At 46.4% G+C, this 22,174-nt stretch overlaps 1 protein-coding gene and 1 long non-coding RNA gene across 3 annotated transcripts in view; both read left to right on the top strand.

Moving 5' to 3' along the window:
* The first annotated feature begins 3,971 nt into the window (after positions 1 to 3,971).
* Positions 3,972 to 9,571, top strand: LOC130540950 (uncharacterized). Its single transcript, XR_008954992.2, has 3 exons — positions 3,972 to 4,024; positions 4,609 to 5,124; positions 7,702 to 9,571. It is a non-coding gene; the product is annotated as an uncharacterized LOC130540950 (long non-coding RNA).
* Positions 9,572 to 11,437: 1,866 nt separating this feature from the next.
* TNFRSF13B (TNF receptor superfamily member 13B) overlaps positions 11,438 to 22,174 on the top strand; it is a 34,939-nt gene continuing 24,202 nt past the window's right edge. For both annotated transcript variants that reach the window (XM_003808769.6, XM_008960871.4), the window contains exon 1: positions 11,438 to 13,315. In XM_003808769.6, the coding sequence (XP_003808817.1) occupies positions 13,255 to 13,315 (61 nt within the window). In that variant the 5' untranslated portion in view covers positions 11,438 to 13,254. The remainder of the gene's footprint in view (positions 13,316 to 22,174) is intronic.

The raw sequence follows: 22,174 nt of genomic DNA, 5'->3' as shown, positions 1-22,174 counted from the left end.
ACATGGTGGAAGAGCAGGAGAATGGAGAGCCCATTCTCACAAGCCTCTTTATAGCAGCATTAATCCATTCCTGAGGGTGGAGCCCTCGTGACCTGACACCTCCCCAAAGACCACACCTCCTAACACTGTTTCATTGGGGATTAGGTTTCCAACACATGAATTTTGGGGGACACATTCAGACCACAGCAGGGCCTGGGCCACCAGAAGAATGGATGCCAGCCTCTGAGACCAGGATGGCTGAGACACAGCAGGTCGTGGAGCTGAAGTAGACGCTTACTTTGGTGAAGCTGTGCTAAGACTGAGATGCCCGCTAGGAATCCTAGAGGAGACACAGAGGAGGCCAATGGATCCTCAGTTCTGAAGCCCAGAAGGAGGCCCAGACTGCAGATAGGGATTTGGGTGCTGTCACTGAACACAGGCCAAGTATATTAGGGTTCTCCTGAGAAACAGAACCAGTTGTGTGTGTGTGTGTGTGTGCATGTGTGTGTGATAGAGAGAGAGAGAGAGGAATTGGCTCAGGTGACTGTGGGGCTTGTGGATCTGAAATCTGCAGGACAGACCATCAGGCTGGCCACCAAGGAAAGAGCTGATATCGCAGCTCAAGCCTGAAAGTGTTCTGGAGACAAAATTCCCTCTTCCCCGAGGGAACCATAGGCCTTTTCTTGTAAAACCTTTTAATGGCTGGATGAGATCCACCCACATTTCGGGGCAATCTGCTTTTCTTTTCTTTCTTTTTTTTTTTTTTTTTGAGATGGAGTTTCGCTCCTGTTGCCCAGGCTGGAGTGCAATGGTGTGATCTCGGCTCACCACAACCTCCGCCTCCCAGGTTCAAGCAATTCTCCTGCCTCAGCCTCCTGAGTAGCTGGGATTACAGGCATGTGCCACCACGCCTGGCTTATTTTGTGATTTTAGTAGAGATGGGTTTCTCCATGTTGGTCAGGCTGGTCTCGAACTCCCGACCTCAGGTGATTCACCCATCTAGGCCTCCCAAATTGCTGGGATTACAGGCACGAGCCACCGCACCCACCCCAATCTGCTCTTCTTAAAGTTGACTGATTTAAATGTTAAACTCGTCTAAAAAATACCTTCACTGGGATATCTAAACTGGTATTTAACCAAATACCAGTACTGTGGCCTAGCTGAGTTGACATATAAAATTAATAATCATATCAGGAGAGGCAGAGGGCAGAAACATGGCACCAGGGAAGTAGGGAGCCCGAAGGTCAGAGATCCAGGTATAATCCCTGAGAAGAAGCAAAAGTAAACAGGAAGATGACATAAATTATCTCTACCATTTTTCCTATTTAATGTCTATCCTTACAAGAATACAAGACCTGACCACAATTCAGGGGGAAAAACACAAACAAACAACCAAAACAGGTCCAAGGGGATCCAGATAGCGGGGTTACTAGACACAGACTTTGAAATAGCTGTGATTATGTGTGGAATATTTGCAAGTAAACGAAAGACATCGAGCCATGGGTTTGAGAAGGACTGTGAACACTTAGCAGCATACATAGAAAGAAAATCACCCCTAGGTACAATATAACATTACAGGAAATGAAAGACAAAGGGAAAATCTTACAACTAGACGGAGAAAAAAATAAAGGCAATGAGAAGGCATTAGAGAGTTTTCAGTGAGGGCTGACATGGCATCTGACTTATGTTTTAAAAAGATCACCCGCCACTGCTGGAGGAGAATGGGTGGTAGTAGTAGGCCAGTTAGTGGCTCAGCAGAGAGCTGATGGTGGGTACAGTGATGGTGATAGCAGGGGGAATGGAAGAGAAATAGCCACATTGAGGATGTCCTGTGTTTTGGAAGATAGAACAGATAAATTGGTGATGGGTAAGATGTGGGGGTGAGGCAAGGAAAGAATCAAGGGTCACCCCCAGATTTCTGTTTGAGCAATTTAGTACAGTAGGGGGTGGTGTCATTTAGTGAAATGGGAAAGACTGGGGAAGGAAGCGGTTTGGGAAGTCTTACATTTAGTAGGTAATTTATTCTCTCTGAGCTACATTTTCCTCATCTCTGGGTGGGGCCATACTTGTACTCACCTCATAGCTTTATTAGGATGATTAAATGTTAGCTCCTGTTATTATACACATTTAAGTCAATGGTTCTGGCAGGCAGCTGGAAGCAGGATCTTACCATTCCCACCCCTGGGCTCCTGTATCCTTGGCCAGTTTGAATCCAGAGCTGAAGCAACCAGGCCAGCCCAGCCATTAGGGATCCCAGAGCTGGTTTAGTTCCTGTACCAGAGACAACTCCTCATTTATCTGCAAAAAGGGAAAAATAGATAAGCCTTCAATAGTAATGGGAGATTAAGCTCAAATCCTGCAACATAGAAGGTCTTAAGTGGGGCCAGGTGCAGGGGCTCAGTAATCCCAGCACTTTGGGATGCCAAGGCCGTAGATCACTTGAGGTCAAGAGTTTGAGACCAGCCTGGCCAACAGGGTGAAACCCCATCTCTACTAAAAATACAAAAAAAAAAAAATTGGTTGGACATTATGTCAGGTACCTATAATCCCAGCTACTCAGGAGGCTGAGGCAGGAGAATCGCTGGAACCCAGGAGCAGAGGTTGCAGTTCACGCCACTGCACTCCAGAACGGGTGACAGAAGGAGACTCCATCTCAAAAAGAAAAAAAAAAGGAAAAAAAAATACGATCTTAAGTGGGTTTTTGTTTTTTACCCAAAACGTTTAAATTCTGCCTCTGCAACCTGCAACCTGAGAATTGCTAATCTGCCTTATTCCATCTGAATATATTGTTTTGGTTTGCTAAAACCAGGAAGTTCACCTTCATCCTCCTCCCTGAAGGAAATTTTTCTGTGAGACAGGCTGCACCAGACATTGCTTTTTGTTTTTGTCAAGCGGGACACTGACCTGATCCAATTCCATTCATTGCAGACATTTCTGGAGGGGCTTCGCTGTGCCAGACTTTGAAATAGCTGTGATTACGTGTGGGGGAGCCCGAGATGATATTTCATTAGCTCAGTAACTGTTTCCACCTTGTTCCCCACCCCCACCACACTGGCCTTCATTTCTTCTCCACTAGTGTACTAAGTCCACTCTCTCCTAAGTGCACCGACTGCTGGGCAGCCCCTCACCCGGGTTGCTGCAAGCTGGCTTCTCCTCCGCAGAGAGGCTACCTGACTCCCCCCACCCAGGTCCCCAGCCCCAGCTCTCCTGGTCCTGTGCCCTGACTGTCCCAGTTCAGACCAGTAACTACTGCCCACTCCTTTGCCTACTTCTTTGTTATGCCCTCAGCAGCTCCACCTGTGAGCTCCACCAGTGCTTGAGCTTTGACTTAAGCCCTGCTGCATCCCCGCACCCCTGCACGTTGTAGGTGCTTAATAAATGTTTATGGACTGAGTGAGTGGACATTCTGTTTCTGGGCCTGTCTTCTGCTCTGAGAGGGTAGGGAGTCCCTGGGCAGAAAGAAGAACAACAGGGTCAGCGGGAAGTTGGGCTGCCATTCAGGGCCTGATGAAAATTGGTAACAGCCTCAGCTGTTCATTGCCCACTAGAAAGAGCCTGGGCTTTGGGGTCAGGTATTTGTGGGAGCACGTCTCAGCTCCCCACATCCCAGACTGGATGCAAAAAGCTCAGCCTCTCTGGGCTTTGACTCTCTTGTCTGTGAGAAGGGGGTCGTGGCAGCATTTGCCTTATTCTGAGGATAGAGTGATTTAAAAATCAAGTTCATATCTGGCACATAGTAGATGTTCAGCTAACTGTGGCCACTTATTGTCAGCCTAACACCTGCCGTGCACACACATGCATCATCGTCATCACCTTCACCATGAGCCGTGCGGCCTTTTCCAGCTGGGGCTCCCCACTGCTCAGAGATAAAGGTTTCCAGAGGCGTCAGCATGACGCTCAGCCCCGGCCTCTTTTTCTCTCATTCTTGCACCATCTGTCTGTTGAGTGCCTGCCACATGCCAGGTGCAGCCTCAGATGCCGGAGGCATAGTCACATTCGGATGAGGGAAGCAGATAGCCCACCAGCGAGCACAGGGACATGCCAGGTCAGTCCAAGCAGGAGCAAGTGCTCAGGAAATAAACCAGATGGGAGTGGTAGGGAGTGGCCAGGGTGGGGACTCTGGCCAGGGTATCCAGGAAGTCCTCTTTGAGGAGGTGCTGTTGGAACCAGGACTCAGTCCTTCACAGAGCCACAGGCTGAGCACTCCTGGCAGGGCAGCAGCAGGGGCAAGGCGGCCGAGCGGAGAATGGGCCTGGCTTGTCTCAAGACCAAGACGGCTGCGGCTGCAGCGGAGTTAAGCGGGAGAGGTGGGAGAGGAGAGCAGGAAGGCAGAGGCCAGGCAGCCTGGGGCCTCATCCAGACTCTCAGCTTCTGTACTTCTCCCTGGGGACATCTGTGAGTCGCTGAGCTGTGGACAGGGAGTGCTCACTGAGTCACCCAGGGCCTCACGGCAGGACCTGGCCACATCTTCTCACGAAGGACCCGGTTCATTGATTCTCCTTCCTCAAATAGGTCCCCTCCACCCAGCAGAACCCAAAGGAATAAAAAACTTGGGGGTTTTGTGCATTTGTTTTAAGATTCCAACTTTCTTGTCCATTTACCTTTTTATTTTTTATTTTTTTGAGACAGATTTCGCTCTTGTCGCCCAGGCTGGAGTGCAATGGTACGATCTCATGTCACGGCAACCTCCGCCTCCCAGGTTCAAGCAATTATCCCGCCTCAGCCTCCCGAGTAGCTGGGACTACAGGTGCCTGCCACCAAGCTCAGCTAATTTTTGTATCTTTAGTAGAGACGGGGTTTCACTATGCTGGCCAGGCTCGTCTCGAACTCCTGAACTCAAGTGATCCGCGCGCCTCGGCCTCCCAAAGTGCTGGGATTACAGGCGTGAGCCACCACGTCTGGCCTTCTTGTCCGTTTATTTATTCATTCAACAAATATTCATGAAATGTATGTTGTAAGCTGAATACTTTGCCAGGCTCTGAGGACCAGTCAGGCACTTTGATGCCCTCAAGCAGCCCAGGACCTAGAGGTTTCAATGCCTCTGCTTTCCTATTTATAAATGGGCAGACTGGACCTGAAGTCCTGAAGGCTCACCCGCCTGGAAGCCACCTCTCCTCTGGAGTTCTGATGACGCTGCAGAAGCCTGTACGTATCTCTGCCCAATACCACATGTACAACAGAGGACTTTAACTAAAACGAGTGAGAGAGAGAGATTCCTTTTTCCCAACTTAGGATCTAAAAGTTTCTTGAACGTTCAGTTCTGTGGCTCCATTGCTCACCCAGATCACCCACCCTGGCTACAACCAATCCAAAAACTTGAACAGATTAAGAGTTTACCAACCCACCCTTCCTTTCTGACCTGGAGTGAGAAAGAAGCACAGTTGTCCCTCAGTATCCACAGGGGATCTGGTCCAGGTCCTTAAGAATACCAAAATATGCAGATGCTCAAGTCTCTGATATAAAATGTGTAGTATTTGCATATAAGCTATGCACATCCTCCCATAGAGTTTAAATAATCTCTAGATTACTTATAACACCTAATACAATGTAAATGCTATATAAATGGTTATACTATATTGTTTTCATTTGCATTATTTTCTATTTTTTTCTTTTTTTTTTTTTTTGAGATGGAGTCTTGCTCTGTCACCCAGGCTGGGGTGCAATGACGTAATCTCTGCTCACTGCAACCTCTGCCTCCTGGGTTCAAGCAGTTCTCGTGACTCAGCCTCCCAGGTAGCTGAGATTATAGGCGTCTGCCACCACATCTGGCTAATTTTTGTATTTTTAGTAGAGAAAGGGTTTCACCATGTTGACCAGGCTGGTCTTGAACTCCTGACCTCAAGCAGTCCACCCGCCTCAGCCTCCCAAAGTGCTGAGTTTACAGGCATGAGCCACTGTGCCTGGCCATTATTTCTATTTTCTACTTGTGGTTAGTGGTTAGTTGAATCTGTGGAGGCAGAAACTGCAGCTATGAAGGGCCGGCTGTACTATAACTGCCTGCTCTGCTTGTCTTCTACCCAGAAACCTGGGCAAATGGACTAGGAGCTATTTGCAAGGCTGTAATTTTTGGTTAACGAACAACTTCTCTGCTCATAGCCATGGGAACCAGGGAAGGAGACAAGAAAACCAGAACCAATCTTCTTCTTTCAGTGTGAAACCATCTTTTATTCTTCCTGGGAACTATCTGGGCATCTGGGAGGAGTGTGAAGGAGCAATACTGTACAGAGGGAAGGGTTTGGGCTCTGGAAGCAGATCGCTTACCAGCTCTATGACCTTAGGCAAGTCACTGTTCCCCTCTGACCCTCTGTCTCCTTTTCAGCAAAATGGAAATAATAAATCAATTCCTAGGCCTGGCATGGTGGCTCACGAATGTAATCCCAGCACTTTGGGAGGCCGAGCTGGGAGGATCACTTGAGCACAGGAGTTCGAAATTAGCCTCAGCAACAATTGAGACTGTGTCTTTACTAAAAAATAATTTAAAAGTTAGGCAGGCATGGTGGTTCGCACCTGTCATCCCAGCTACTCAGAAGGCTGAGGTGGGAGGATTGTTTGAGCCCAGGAGGTTGAGGCTGCAGTGAGCTGTGATTGTGCCAGTGCTCTCCAGCCTGGGTGGCAGAGTGAGACCCTATCTCAAAATAAACACATAAGTAAATATAAATAAATTTCTGAGAGGATCAAGTAAAGTGGTTAAAGTAATAAAGCCTGGCACATAGAAAGCCGGGTGATAAGTACTAGGCGACAAGCAATATTATTCATACAAATATAAGGACAATGACAATTGAGAATAATTTCATTCCCTTTGTGATAGCCACCTGATTGTTAGTGCCTCGGCTGGCTGAGGGTGGGCTCTCTAGAGGAGAGACCGAGCATTCACTAGCAGCTCAGATCCACAGAGCAGAGCACACCCCATGTGTCTCATGGAAACACCCCTTCACAGTGGCTGAGAAACATCTGTGCACTGCCTTGCTAGAAATCGGGAAATACAAATTAAAGCAACAAATACCATTTCTCACCTATTAGTTTGGCAAAAATGTAATAGTCTGATACTATCCCATGTGGATGAAGATATGAGGGAGGAGCCAGCCATGTGTGGCTGCTGGTGGGAGAGAATATTAATTAGTGTGGTCATTTGGGCAATATCTAGTGAAGCTGGCCACAACTCAGAGAGATGCTCATACATCTGCACAAAGGCACGCACAGGTCTGCCCACTGTAGCGTGGCTCCTAACAGCGAGGAATCAAAAACAGTCCACGTGTTCTTCAGTAGAGGAGGAACGGAAAAGAATGTGTGGAATCCCATAGAGCAGCTAAACGGGAATGAGCTCATTATATGAGCATCCATATGAGCTGATCTCAAAGGTGTTGGGTGAGAAAAGAAAGGGGCATAATGATAGATTTAGAATGCTATTTATATAAAATGTTTAAAAATAACACGCAAAATAATGCTATATACTGTGTTTTTCATAGCAAAAACATTCTGTACTGTACTCATAAAAGTATAAAAAGGGGCCTGGAAGATAGAGCCACATTTATGATGGTGAGTGTAGGGTAGGAAGTAGAATAGGGAGTTGGGGGATTTCGGAGATTTCACTGTCATGTTTTCCTTCTTATAAGAAAAACTTGAAGGTGAATATGCCAAAATTTTAACACAAATTCTCAGTGGTGAAAATATGGATGTTGGTTATATTTTTCATGGTTATTTTCTGTATATTTTTTTTCAAAGGGGAAAATAACAAGAAAGCTCTATTTACAGAAAAACACCAGCTAAAAAATGTAGAAGGAATCTAAAAGGTATCGAAAGTGACCATCTTGCAAGTGGAATATTGGTTTTGGCCAAAGATGCTAAAATGATCAACAGAAGGGTCGTCCTTTCTGTTGGGAACCAGGATGCTCACAAGGCACTGCCCACAAGGGACACTAATTGCAAAAGGGACAGTGTGCCTCCACAGGGGGACAGCTGGTGTCACCATCTTAACAAGGGATCTGACAGCATCACTGTGGGGGGAGAAAGCCAACATCGTGCACCTCCAGGAGCTCTCAGAGGATGGAGGAACACGTGAACCAACACCAGGAGGACGCAGCCCGAGAGATCAGCCGTGGGACATTTCACAAGACCACGGCCAAGTCTCTTCACAAAGTCAACGTCAAACACACCAAACAAAGGAAAAAAAGATAAAAGAGAAGAAAAAGAGCAAAAGGGAAGGGACTGCTCTAGCCAAAAAAGGACTACACAGATACAATGACCGGATGTAATATGTGACCCCCAGAGGGATTCCGATTCAAAAGATGCAGCCATGGAAAATGTCTTATAAGCACCGGGGCCATTTAAATGTGGACTAGATGTCAGATGGTCTTATTGAACTATGATTGACTTTCTTAGATGTGATCATGACAGTCTATGTGAGAGAATGTCCATTTTCTTAGGAGGTGCCTGTGGACACACTTAGGACTGCAGTGTCGGGATGTCTGCAAATTGCCTTCAGGGTCTCAGCCAGAAGGCAGGCAGGAAGAGACAGAGATGGATGGAGCCATGCAGACACCAAGGTGAAGAGCTACTGAATCTTGGTGGAGGGTCCCTGAGTCTTCATTATAATTTTAACTTTCTTGAAGTTTTGAAGTTTTCATAATAAAAAGTTAGCAGGGAAACATTTTAAAGTAGAGAAACTAGATCTTCCCACAGAACACTGGGGACCCTTATTATTATTTTTTTAAACCCTGCTCTTTGCTTTTTCAAAGTGAGTTTTGCTAAAATAATGGTATCTAGCATTTCTGAGAAATTAGCACAAATGTACAGCTACATTAGCAACAGGAAATTCAGCACATCTGAGTCATCTATGTAAATGGCAATAATGAAAATGAGGGCTTTCGCTGCATGTCTAAGAAATGTCCTCTTTTGGAGACTCTTCCTTTTGTTTTACACCCAGAACTGTCTCAGAGGAGGTTCAACAGCAGGGCCTCAAGGGACCAGGAGTAGGTGGCAGACATGAGGGAGCTCAAAGAGACCACAGCACCTGCAGGGATGTGGGTCTTTAGGGCCAAAATACCACGGACATGCTAGTGCAGAGTGGAACCATCTCCCTGGGAAATATTGATCAACAGGCCAGTGTTCCCTTTCTTCAAACAATTTAACTTAAGGAGCTCATGCCCTTCAAGGTGACAAAGATGGTAAAATGTGAATTAAATGAGCAGATGTTACGTGTTTAGAACAGTGCCCTAAGTTTTCCCTGTTGTTACTCCCAATGAGCACTGTAGGAGTTCATTTAAAAAGCTAAGAACTGTCCGGCAGGCTATACTAAATGGAAAAGGTAGCATGCTAAACAGCAACCTTGATCTGTATAAGCCAGCAGTTGTGTTAAAAAAAAAAAAAAAGGTATGGAGGGGGAGGGAGAGGTGAAATATATCCTCTAGCGACACGCACATGCTCAGAAATGCCTAGGCTTTGCTGGGAGGCTGTATGAACAAGGTCCACTAAGGGTTGCCGCCTTTGAGTAGGGACATCATGGGCCTAGGATAACTAGATAGGAGAGAAATTTACTTCCGCCATATTCTTTTACTGCTTGAATTTTTTTCTTTACTATGTGTGCATTTTAACTCGTTAATTATACATATATAAATGAACCAGGTCCAAAACCTTAAGGTATATGAGTTATCTCTACTCTGGGTTCTAAATCTCTTCTGTCACCTTGGCTGTGGAACTTAAAATTAGAATCCCGCATCCTCTTGGGAGACAGCTCAAAAAAAGGCTGGTCTCAGAATGAGCTTTAGAAACCTCCAGCACCTGTTCAATCTTCTGGGGGAGCCAGTGCAGAGGGGGAATCTATTTTTGTGTTTCATGAAACGATCCCATTTGTATGTTTCCATTTATACAAAGTTTGGGGAACAAGCAAAATGAATCTGTGGTGGCAGGAGTCAGAATTGTGACTCTCTTGGGGATGGAGTGGGATGTGCTGGCTGGAAGGGGCAGTGAGGGACCTTCTGGGGGCTGTGCATGCTCTGAGTTGTGATCTGGGTTGTGGTTGCCTGGGTGTGCATGTATGAGAACACTTACTGAACTTCCCATTTTAAAAGGGTGCATTTCACTGTCTGTAAATTACACCATCTAATTAAAGAAAATAGAAAGCAAATTAAATCCATTCTCTGTAAACTGCATTTGAGCAAAAGCATTAACAAGCTGTGATTGGCAGTAAGACATTAGGGAACCCTGCCATTCAATTCTCAGCCACTCCCCAAATCAGGCTGGATTTTGTTTGTTTTTCATTTCAGGCATAACAGGTATTGGCTTTAAAACTCCAGGACAATGTGTGTGGCTGCAGAGAGCAGCATTCAGTCCCATGGAAGCACAGTCTGGAAGCACGGTCTGCTCACGGGACAAAGCTGAACTTGCTGTCTTTCCTTCTTCTCCTTCCTTCTCCTCTTTCTCCTTCTCCTTCTTCTTCCTCCTCCTCCTTTTTTGCAACAGGTTCTCATTCTGTAGCCCAGGCTGGAGTGCAGTGGTGTGATCATAGCTCACTGTAGCCTTGAACTCCTGAGCTCCAGCCCAGTGTTGCAATCCTCCAGCCTCCCAAGTTGCTAGGACTACGGGTGCACACCACCACACCCAGCTAATTAAAAAAAAATTAGGCTGGGTGCAGTGGCTAACGCCTGTAATCCCAGCATTTTGGGAGGCCAAGACGGGTAGATCACCTGAGGTCAGGAGTTCGAGACCAGCCTGGACAACATGGTGAAACCCTGTCTCCAATAAAAATACAAAAATTAGCCGGGAGTGGTGGCTCACTCCTCTAGTCCCAGCTACTCAGGAGGCTGAGGCACGAGAATCGCTTGAACCCAGGAGGTGGGGGTTGTAGTGAGCTGAGATCACGCCACCACACTCCAGCCTGGGCAACAGAGTGAGACTCGGTCTCAAAAAAAAAAAAAATTATAGAGACAGGGTCGCTATGTTGCCCAGGCTAGAGCTGAGCTTTCTAACCATCAGAGCTACCTGCCAGGGAGACAGCTGCTCCGTGAGGTGGTGAGAGCCCTGACCCTGGGGGTATGCAAACAGGAGGTGAGGGGGGACTCAATGAGGGCATCCTGTAGTGACTTTGGGCTTACCCATTTCAACAGGCAGAAAGTTCCTGGCAATGGGATCTCTTTCTTACCTCTCTCTTAGAAATCCACTGCCAGAGCCCAGCTATGGTTTTGTCACTGTTCATTGACACAAGTAATTAAATGTAAACAAGTAATTAAATGTAAAACCCCTACAAATGTAAAAGCCCTAAATGTAAAATGTTTAGCCCTACAAATAGGGCTAAAGTCCCCTTTGACGGTCACCCCCAGTCCTGGTTCCCTCTTGCCCCACCCGGCGAGAGCCAGTTTCGTCATGCACGTCTTTGCAGACTTCTTATGCTTCACAGTCATGTGTGCGTGATCACGGACAACACAGCACTGTACTGCGTGTGTGTGTGTGCGTGTTGTTTGCTTTTGGTTTTGTTTTACTAAAAGGCATCATGCTGTAAGGCTCATGCTATAAGCTACTTTTATTTACTCAGCGTCTGTCCTGAAAGCTTCGAGATTTCTCATTCTTTTAACTGTGCAATAGACTCCTGGCTCTGGCCTGTGCACCCTGCTTATTCAGGCATCCTCTGCTGCATGGACATTTACATTGTTTCCCGTTTCTCGCTGTCATGAGGAGGCTCACGAAGGAGGAGAATTTCTGGGGGGTGGGTTAGGTCTGTGTTGTGCATTTAACTGACCCTGGCTGGTTACTCTCCAGAATGCTGCTGCCAGCTCCCTCCCTCCAGTGGGCCCTGAGTTCATGTTTCTGTAGATCACCCCCCTGCCCTTGATGTTACCAACTTTAAAACTTTGCAACCTGAGGGCTGAAAGTTAGTTTTTCATTGTTCAGTTGTTTTTCTGATTTTTGGGAGACTGGACATTTTCCTGTGTTTGCTGACCGTCTGCATCTCCTCTCCTGCTCTGTGCACCATCACCCTGCTCCAGCTGCTTCCTGCAGCCTCCCTCCTTCCTCTCCACCTCTCCATGTCCTCCTCGTCCTTCAGTTTCTTCCTAAGGGCCCATGGGCTTTCTTTGGCTTTTACGTTCCTCTCACTCCGCCTTTGGCTGTTGCTGGGCCTCCCATCCCCTGGGAGGTTTCAGAGGATGGGGAAGACACAGGAGGGCAGTCGCCATGCAGTGCAATACGGGCTGTAATGTTCCTCCTCCACGGCCTTTACTGAGGACTTACTGTGTGCCAAGAACCTGCTCTAAGAATGTAACTGTGCTCCCTCCCTCATTTCATGCTCATAACCGCCTGTGAGACGGGCAATGTTCTCATCTTTTTTTTTTTTTTTTTTTTTTTTGAGATGGCATCTCTGTTGCCCAGGCTGGAGTGCAATGGCACGATCTCGGCTCACTACAACCTCTGACTCCCAGGTTCATTCTCCTGCCACAGCCTCCCAAATAGATGGGACAACAGGCACGCGCCACCACGCCCGGCTAATTTTTGGTATTTTTTTTTAGTAGAGATGGGATTTCACCGTGTTGCCCAGGATGGTCTCGAACTCCTGAGCTCAGACAATCCACTTGCCTCGGCCTCCCAAAGTGCTAGGATTACAGGCGTGAGCCACCATGCCCGACCTCATCCTTGTTTTACACAGAGAACATGGAGGCACAGAAGAGTTCCATAAATTGCCACCAAGGCCTTCTGCTAGTATGCAGCAGAGTCAAGATTCAAACGCAGGCTGTCCGGCCCTGGGGTTCAGCCTCTCCAGTGCTCTGCTAGGTGTTGGAGAGGGTCAAGGAGATACAGAGAATGAGCACCACCTGACAGGCTGGGACAGTCAGGGATGGCTTCCTGGAGGAGGTGACACCTCAATGGAGCCTTGAAGGAAGAGCAGGAGGAGCCAACCAGGCAATGAATAGAATAAGTATACCCAGGAAGAGGGAAAGGCCTGAGTGATGCTGGGAGGCTGGAGAGCTGGCCTGGCTTGGGGTGTGTGCCGGGGGGCAGGAGATGAGGACCAAGGGATGGCCAAGGCCAGATCTAGAAGAGCCTGGGCCATCCCATAGTCAATACCTCATCGCAAGGCCCGGCAGGCCTTCAACTGCTCTGTGTGTACCCCATGGGACGCCAGGAGCCTGGGCCGCAGCCACCCACCTGGGCTCCTGAGACCCAATGCACAGGCATGGGGGCGGGAGTGGGTGTGGCTGATTTACATCCAACAGGTTGAGGGGAAAACCCAGGAAGTGCAGCCCAAGCACTAATCAAATCTAAGACTAGTAATAAGCATCCTGAGTAATGAGTGGCCTGGGCCGGAGCAGGCGAGGTGGCCGGAGCCGTGTGGACCAGGAGGAGCGGTGTGAGTAGCCGGGCAGGAGGGCAGGAGGGCAGGTGGGAGGTGTGAGGAGGGTTGGGCCTGAGTGCCGTGGGGGTTGCAAGGTCCAGCAGGTGCAAAGCCCACAGCAGATCCACACACTGGGGCAGTCCCAGCCTCCCCAAGCCCCTGCACATGGAGAGCCCCGAGTCTGGATGCCTCTGGGATGTGGGGCTTGCCTTCCGTGACAGAAGCCACTGAGGTTGCAGGGTTGGCCACACCAGCAGGAACTCCCTTTGTCACCATGGCCCCTGCACAGCCCCCATTTTCCCCCTTACATGCCCGCTGGACCATTTTAATGCTAATCTCAAATACCAGATTGTTTGAGTTGTAGAGACCACAGGATTTATTCCTTAAGAACACAAACCCTAAAAACAAAACAAAAAACTAAGCATCATACCTTCACCCCTGCTGAAACAACAATTCCTGAACATCATCACATAGCCCGCCAGGGTTCAAACTGTACCAACTGTCTCACCAATGTCTTTCTCAGTTGACTTGTTCAAATCAGCCTGTCCCACATTAGACTTTTGGCTATGTTTTAATCTATAACAGTTTCCACCCATTTTTTCTGTTATTTATTTACATTTATATATATATATTTATATTTATATTTATATATAAATAGTCCAGTTGACGAAACTGGACTATTTACCCTATAGCTTTCTCTTTTTTTGTTTTTTTTTTGTTTTTTTGTTTTGTTGTTTTGTTTTTGCTTTTGTTTTTGTTTTTTGAGACAGAGTCTTGCTCTGTCACCCGGGTTGGAGTGCAATGGCATGATCTCGGCTTTCTGCAACCTCCGCCTCCCGGGTTCAAGCCATTCTCCTGCCTCAGCCTCCTGAGTGGCTGAGATTATAGGTGCCTACCACCACGCCCGGCTAATTTTTTGTATTTTTAGTAGAGATAGGCTTTCGCCACGTTGGCCAGGCTGATCTCAAACTCCTGACCTCAGGTGATCCACCTGCCTCAGCCTCCCAAAGTATTGGGATTATAGGCATGAGCCACGGCACCCGGCCCGTATAGCATTTTTATCAGGGTGGGTTTCTAAAGTTTTATGAAAGGGCCCCAGGTCCTTTAGTGCAGACAGAACCCATGGCCAGATGGACCCGGGACACAGCCTAGATTCACAGCCTCTGCCTGCTGCTCTGTCCCACACCTCAGGCAGGGAGCAAATCTGTTCTTCAGTCCTTTTTTGTGTCCAGCCACCACGTCCCCAGAATCTACACAGCCAGGGGCTCAAATATGTAAAGTTTCTGAGAGACTTGGACAAGGCAGTGACCAGAGGCTGCCTTAACACAGGATGAAATTGCCCAGTGCTCTGGGACCACGAGTCAGGACCCAGCTAGAACTGTGACCTGGCAGTGGCAGAAGCTGTCTGGTGCTGCTGAATCAGCCCTGGCCGGTTGTCCACTGGCCCACTCTGGGACCTTGGCTGAGCTGCTTCCCCTCAGTGTAAAATGAAGAAGACTGTCTTTCCTACCAGACATCCCTCAAACATACAAAAGTGCTTTGATGAAACTACCAGACCCCCTCTTGGGGAGTCATGAGGAAAGGCTCTGAGAAGCCCTGCAGTTAAAAAACTGCCTTGACTTTCTTTAACCCAGTGTTTTTCAAACTAATTCGACCACAGAGATCTTTCTTGGTGCAGCACCTGTTAACCGGCCAAGCACGTGAGGAGGCACAAGCAGAGGGCTCTGAGAATCACCCTCCTTGGCTGCTCTCTGGTCTCGGGGTGCAAGAGAGAGTCTCCATCCTGCATCCAAATTTGTGGCATCCTGCATCCAAATTTGTGGCGGCCCAGAGTCTGAGCCCAGCCCACACAACTAGTGTCAGAGAGGAGTTCCCTTTCTTCCCTTTCCATCAACGAAGCTTCTCTCTCAAGCTTCTATTCTGCCTGGCTGGTGTCAGTCATGGGGTTTTCCTGCCCTCCTTTGGCACTTGATGATGGTTCTGGGATTTTATGTAGGTCCACATGGTGGTAGAGGAGGGGGCGGGGACAGGCCCTCTGGTCAGCTTGGCATCTGCTGTCTGGTCAGTCAGGCACTGTCTCTCTGTCAGGTCCAGTGGCTTTTGGTGGCTTTGGTCCAGGCAATGAATGTGTCTTGGAACCTCTCCAAGGCTGCCCTTGTCACATAGAACCTCCTGCCCACCTTCCACTCAACCAACCCTTCACGGTGATATGCGGCGGGTGGTGGCTTTCTCCCTCTTTGCTCCCCAACCCAAAAGTGGGGAGAATCAGGGGTCTGTCTTTAATTTTGTTTGATCCTTTGATTTTAGATTTGCCTTTGAATAGATAGTATAGTCAGATGGTTTGAAACCCAGAAAGTATTGAAAGATATATAATAGAAAGTCTTTTCTTCCTCCTTGTCCTCCATCTGCCCAGTTCCCACCTCCCCTAGAATAAGCAGCTTTATTTACATATAACTTACATGCCGTGAAATTCACCTGTGTAAAGTATACAAGTCTGTGTTTTTAGTATATTTACAGAGTTGTGCAACCATCACCATAAGCTAATTTTGGAAGATTTTGATGACCCCAAAAAGAAACTTTGTCAGTCTTCATTCCTCCCTAGCCCCAGGCTAATCTACTCTCTGTCTCTATAGATTTGCCTATTTTGGACATTTTCCATAAATGAAATCATATGTGGCATATTGTGACTAGCCGCTTCCACTTGGCATAATGTTTTCAAGGGCTGTCCATGTTGTAGCAGGCGTCAGTACTTCCTTCAGTTTTGTGGCTAAATAACATTCCATTTTATGGATATGTCATGTGGCTTATCCAGTCGTCGGTGGATGGACATTTGGGTTGTTTCTACTTTTTTTGTCACTGTGATTATTAACAAAGCTTCTATGAACTTTTGGATTCAAGTTTTGGGTGAACATGTCTTCATTTCTCTTAAGTAGATAGATACCTACAAGTGGAATTGCTGGGTCATATGATAAATTCTATGTTTAACATTTTAAGGAACTGCCAAATGCTTTCCAAAGCAGCTGCACTATTTTATAATTCACTTCATGCATGAGGGTTCCAATTTCTCCACATCTTCACCGACATTTGTCATTGACTGTCTTTCTCATTCTAGCCATCCCAAGGGGTGTGAGGTGGTATCTCACTGTGGTTTGGATTTGCACTTCCCTAGTGACAAATGATGTTAAGCATCTTTTCATGTGCTTCTTTAGCCATTTATATGGTTTTTTGGGGAAAATGCCTATTGAAATATTTAGCCCATATAAAAATTGGGTTGCCTTTTCATTATTCTGTTATAAGCATTCTTTATATATTTTGGATACAAGCTCCTTTTCAGGTATAATATTTGAACCTATTTTCTCCAAGTTAGTGAATTGTCTTTTTACTTTCTTCATGATTTGCTTTGGAACACAAAAGTTTTTCATTTGATTAAGTCCAATTTTGATCAATCTTCTCTTCTATCACATGCACATTTGGTGTCACTGCCTAGCCTCAAATCATGAAGATTTACTTCTATGTTTTCTTCTATGAGTTCTGTGGTTTTAGCTCTTACATGTAAGTCTATGATCTACTTTGAGTTAATGTTTGTGTGTGGTGTGAGATAATGGTCCAAATTCATTCTTTTGTATGTGAATACCCAGTTGACCCAGCATCATTTTTGAAAACACTATTCTTTCTCCCATTGAATAGTCTGGGTATTCTTGTTGAAAATCCATTGATCATAACTGTTAGGTTTTATTTTTGGGCTCTCAATTATATTCTGTTGATTTATGCCTGTCTGATGCCAGTATAACCCTATCTTAATTAGCATTGCCTTGCAATAAGTTTTGAAGTAGGGAAACATGAGTCTTCCAACTATGCTTTGTTTTCTTTCAATCCATGAGCATGGGATGGCTTTCCATTTATTTAAATCCTTAATTTCCTTCAGCAATGTTTTTTAGTTTTCATGTATGTCTTGCATTTCTTTTCCTTTCTTTTTTTGTTTTTTTTTTTTTTTTTTGAGACAGGGTTTCGCTCTTGTCGCCCAGGCTGGAGTGCAGTGGTGCGATCTCGGCTCACTGCGAGCTCCGCCTCCCGGGTTCATGCCATTTTCCTGCCTCAGCATCCTGAGTAGCTGGGACTACAGGCAACCGCCACCACACCCGGCTAATTCTTTGTATTTTTTTTTAGTAGAGATGCGGTTTCACCGTGTTAGCCAGGATGGTCTCAATCTCCTGATCTCGTGATCCACCCACCTCTGCATCCCAAAGTGCTGGGATTACAGGCGTGAGCCACCATGCCTGGCCTTCTTGCATTTCTTTTATTAAATTTTTTCTTAAATATTTTCCTTAAAATAGTGTGTTTGGTTTTTTGTTTTTTTTTTTTTTTTTCAGACGGAGTCTCACTCTGTCGCCCAGGCTGGAGTGCAGTGGCGCGATCCCCACTCACTGCAGGCCCCGCCTCCTGGGTTCACGCCATTCTCCTGCCTCAGCCTCCTGAATAGCTGGGACTACAGGCACCCGCCACCACGCCCGGCTAATTTTTTTTTTATATATTTTTAGTAGAGACGGGGTTTCACTATGTTAGGTCAGGTTAGCCTGACCTCGTGATCCGCCAGCCTCGGCCTCCCAAAGTGCTGGGATTACAGGTGTGAGCCACTGCGCCCGGCCTGGTTTCTTATTTTTAACACAATTTTTTTATGCATACATGACCATTTACAAATATGATTAGAATTTCCCCCTTTTTTCAAAAATAACCTCCAAAACAAAAACAGGGCCTATGAGCCATGCCGTTATATACCTTGTTTTGTTTTTATTTTTGTTTTTTAGTTAATATGTCTTGCTGTTCTTTCCACAGCAACATACAGAGAGCTTCCTCATTACTTTTGTTGATAGCTACAGAACAATCTAGTGTATAAATGTACTGTAATTTACTCAGTCAATTCCCTGCTGATGGATGTTGGGTTACTTTTAATCTTCTGCTATTACAAATGTTGCTGCAATTGGCCAGGCGTGATGGCTCACACCTGTAATCCCAGCACTTTGAAAGTCTGAGGTGGGCAGATAACCTGAAGTCAGGAGTTCCAGATCAGCCTGGCCAACATGGTGAAACCCCATCTCTACTAAAAATACAAAAATTAGCCAGGCATGCTGGCGAGTGCCTGTAATCCCAGCTACTCGGAAGGCTGAGGCAGGAGAATCGCTTGAACCCAGGAGGCAGAAGTTTCAGTGAGCCGAGATCGCACCACTGCACTCCAGCCTGGGAGACAGAGTGAGACTCCATCTCAAAAAAAAAAAAAAAAGAAAGAAAAGAAAAAGAAAAAACAAACAAAAAAAACCCAAATGTTGTGCTCACTTCGGCAGCACATATACTAAAAAAAAAAAATGTTGCTGTAATAAATTTATCATTTCACACTTCAGGATAAATTTCAAAGTTTAATCACTGGGTCAGTGGGTAAATCCATCAGCAATTTTGACAAATGTTGCCAAATTACCCTCCATGGGGGTTATTTCTATTTAGTCTCCTTCCACAATGAATAAGAATGCCACTCTCCCCACAGGCTCTGCCAACAGAAGGTTTTACTAAACTTTTGGAGTTTTAACAATCTCAGCGTGAATATGGTATCAGTGTAGTTTGAATTTGCCTGTCTCTTTTGAATGAGACCAAGCATCCTTATGTTGTATTTCCCTGACTGTGAACTGTCTATTCATGACCTTTGCCCATTTTTCTCATGGGTAGCTCTTTATTTTTCACTTATTCTTTAGATCTGAGTTGCAAAGGTTTTGTGCCTGTTTTTCATATGTCTTTGGAATTGGGTGTTTGTTGTCATAGAGAAGTTTTGGGGTTTTTGTTGTTGTCGTTTTTTGTTTTTGTTTTTTTGTTTTTTTGTTTTTTTGAGATGGAGTCTCACTCTGTTGCGTAGGCTGGAGTGCAGTGGTGCAATCTCGGCTCACTGCAACTTCTCCCAACTGGGTTCGAGAGATTCTCCTGCCTCAGCCTCCTGAGTAGCTGGGATTACAGGCGCACACCACCATGCCCAGCTAATTTTTGTATTTCTAGTAAAGACAAGGTTTCCTCATATTGGTCAAAATGATCTCGAACTCCTGACCTCAGGTGATCCACCCACCTCGGGCTCCAAAGTGCTGGGATTACAAGCATGAGCCGCCGCGTCCAGCTATAAAAAAGTTTTTTTGTTTGCCTGTTGTTTTGTGGATTCTATGTTATGTGTCTTTTCTTTTAGAGATTTTGGGTCATAGTTAGAAAGGCCTTTCACACTTTGATGATGTAAAAAAATTATGAAATGGTTTCTTCTCTATTAAATTTACATGTTTTTATTCTTTTCACATTTAAATATTTTAGCGGGTTGCTTTTTGATCTGAGGGAAATTATTTCCTGTGCTAATTTCTGGCCCAGTCACTTTGTGCCAAGAATCCTCTCTCCCAAGTGTTGAAAGCAACACCCAGGACTTTCGCCTTTCCCCACCAGGCCACCTCTCCCTGCGTCCTCCCTGGATGGAGGAGATGCAGGCAGGGAGGGAGCTGTTGCTGAAACTCAGTATGATCCCTGCCCAGCTGTCTATCAGCACAGGGCAAGAATGCGGCTTGCTTTTCCTTCCGCAAGTCTTTACTGAGTACAACTATATCCAGCTACTGATTAGCATTTATCCAGCTCCTGCTGTGTGCCTGCTATCTTGGAAGGCACTGGATTCAGAGACGAATGCGACAGTATGGGGAGGCAGAATGGCTATACCCTGAAATGTCACATTACCAACAAGAAATGTCACCCAGCAGTGGGTTCTGGGAGTTCAGGTTCTGGGGGTAGTTCCCCCAGCCCAGAGCACTAATTTGATGCTACTATCATTATTAATGATTATCACTGGCTGGGCACAGGGGCTCACACCTGTTGTCTTAGCTAATTGGGAAGCTGAGGGGAGAGAATCACTTGAACCCAGGAGTTCAAGGCTGCAGTGAGCTATGATTGCACCACTGTAATTTTGTAGAGACAGAGCAAGACCCTGTCTCTACAAAAGAAAATGTAATTATCACTAATATTAAAATTATTTTACATTATTATAAATTATTATAAAATGATAACTATTAACCCATTATATTTCATACTATTTATATCACTACTGGTAGATATTATACCAGTAGCAGCAGCCATGTCTTGGGCCAGTTACATGCTTGTCATGTACACACCCTTGAGAAGATCTACAAAAGAAAGCCTAGAGTGTCCATTTTACAGGTCAGGAAAACTGAGGTTGTGCACAGCCAGAGTCCTTCCCAAGATGACTCAGCCGTGCTTTCCCCACCACGGGCACTTCACTCCGGCACACTCTGGGTCACTGAACCATGGTGAATCCGTTTTCAACATGAGCTGGCAGGAGGTGAAAATTATGATGGGTAGAAGTGGCTGTCCCCATTTCACAAACAGAAAACTGAGAAGGTGACTTGACCAGTTCTCCCAGGACCTAACTAAGTTCTTCTTCCTTTAGAACCAGCATGGGAGGCTGGGCGTGGTGGCTCACGCCTGTAATCCCAGCACTTTGGGAGGCTGAGGCAGGCAGATCACCTGAGGTCAGGGGTTCGAGATCAGCCTGACCAACATGGAGAAACCTCATCTACTAAAAATACAAAAATTAGCCGGGTGTAGGGGCACACACCTGTAATCCCAGCTACTCGGGAGGCTGAGGCAGAAGAATTGCTTGAACTCGGAAGGCAGAGGTTGCAGTGAGCAGAGATCTCACCACTGCACTCCAGCCTGGGGAACAAGAGCGAAACTCCATCTCAAAAAAAAAAAAAAAAAAAAAAAAAAACATGGAGATGGTGGACTCTCAACCTTGAACATCTCTGAAGGTTCATTCTGAGTGGAGGTGGGAGCAGGCAGGGGGATCTTAGAGCCATTTTCAGTATTTCAAAATAGCCCAGGGAAAAAGCATATACAGCTCACAGAAACCAAAAGCCATCTTTTCCTCCTCCTCCTTCCTTCTCCTCCCCTTCTCTTCCTTGTCTTCATCTCTCTTCTTTTTCCCTTCTTCTCCTCTTCTGCCTCCTCTTCCTCATCCTTCTTTCCCTCCTCCATTTCTTCCTCCCTCTCCTTCCCAGTTAGCAGAAGCCAGGTTGTAAGGTCACCATCCATTCCCATGCACATCCCTCAGGTCTCAGGCTGCAGCCTTATCGGGGCACACACCCTATCTCTGCACGCTGGAATCCTCTCCTGCCCCTACCCCACTGGTGAGCTCAACTCATAGCCCCCAGCCCAAGTTTGCAGTCAGTGTTTGCTTGAAAGACTGGATGAGAAAGGCCGGGATCTGTGGCTCACGCCTGTAATCCCAGCACTTTGGGAGGCCGAGGCGGGTGGATCAGGAGGTCAGGAGACCGAGACCATCCTGGCTAACACGGTGAAACCCTGTCTCTACTAAAAATACAAAAAAATTAGCCAGGCGTGGTGGTGGGCACCTGTAGTGCCAGCTACTCTGGAGGCTGAGGCAGGAGAATGACGTGAACCCAGGAGGTGGAGCTTGCAGTGAGCCGAGATGGTGCCACTGCACTCCAGCCTGGGTGGCAGTGCCAGACTCCGTCTCGAAAAAACCAAAAAAACAAAAACAAAAACAAAACTTGATAAGAAATTCCTCCTATCTGCCAAGCTTTTACTGTTCCTTCTCTTTCAGTCACATCTACAGGTTTTCTTGGTGAAACTGTAAAGGGCAAGAATGAGGAGCCCACCCATCACCCCAGCCCTGCTCCTTCACTCCTGCACAGACCCCTCCCCACCAAGGAGGAAAAGAGGGAGTTGGCTCACGCCAACAGGAATTGGCCCCTAAAATTTTTGTTGTCTCGATCCAGGTGTAGGCCTTGTCCAGCACAGCACTCCTTATCATAAGAAATGGCAATATTA

Source organism: Pan paniscus, chromosome 19 (genome assembly GCF_029289425.2).
Source record: "Pan paniscus chromosome 19, NHGRI_mPanPan1-v2.0_pri, whole genome shotgun sequence".
Taxonomy (NCBI): domain Eukaryota; kingdom Metazoa; phylum Chordata; class Mammalia; order Primates; family Hominidae; genus Pan; species Pan paniscus.
Note: the sequence above shows the minus strand (reverse complement) of the source record. Positions and strands in the feature narration are given on the sequence as shown.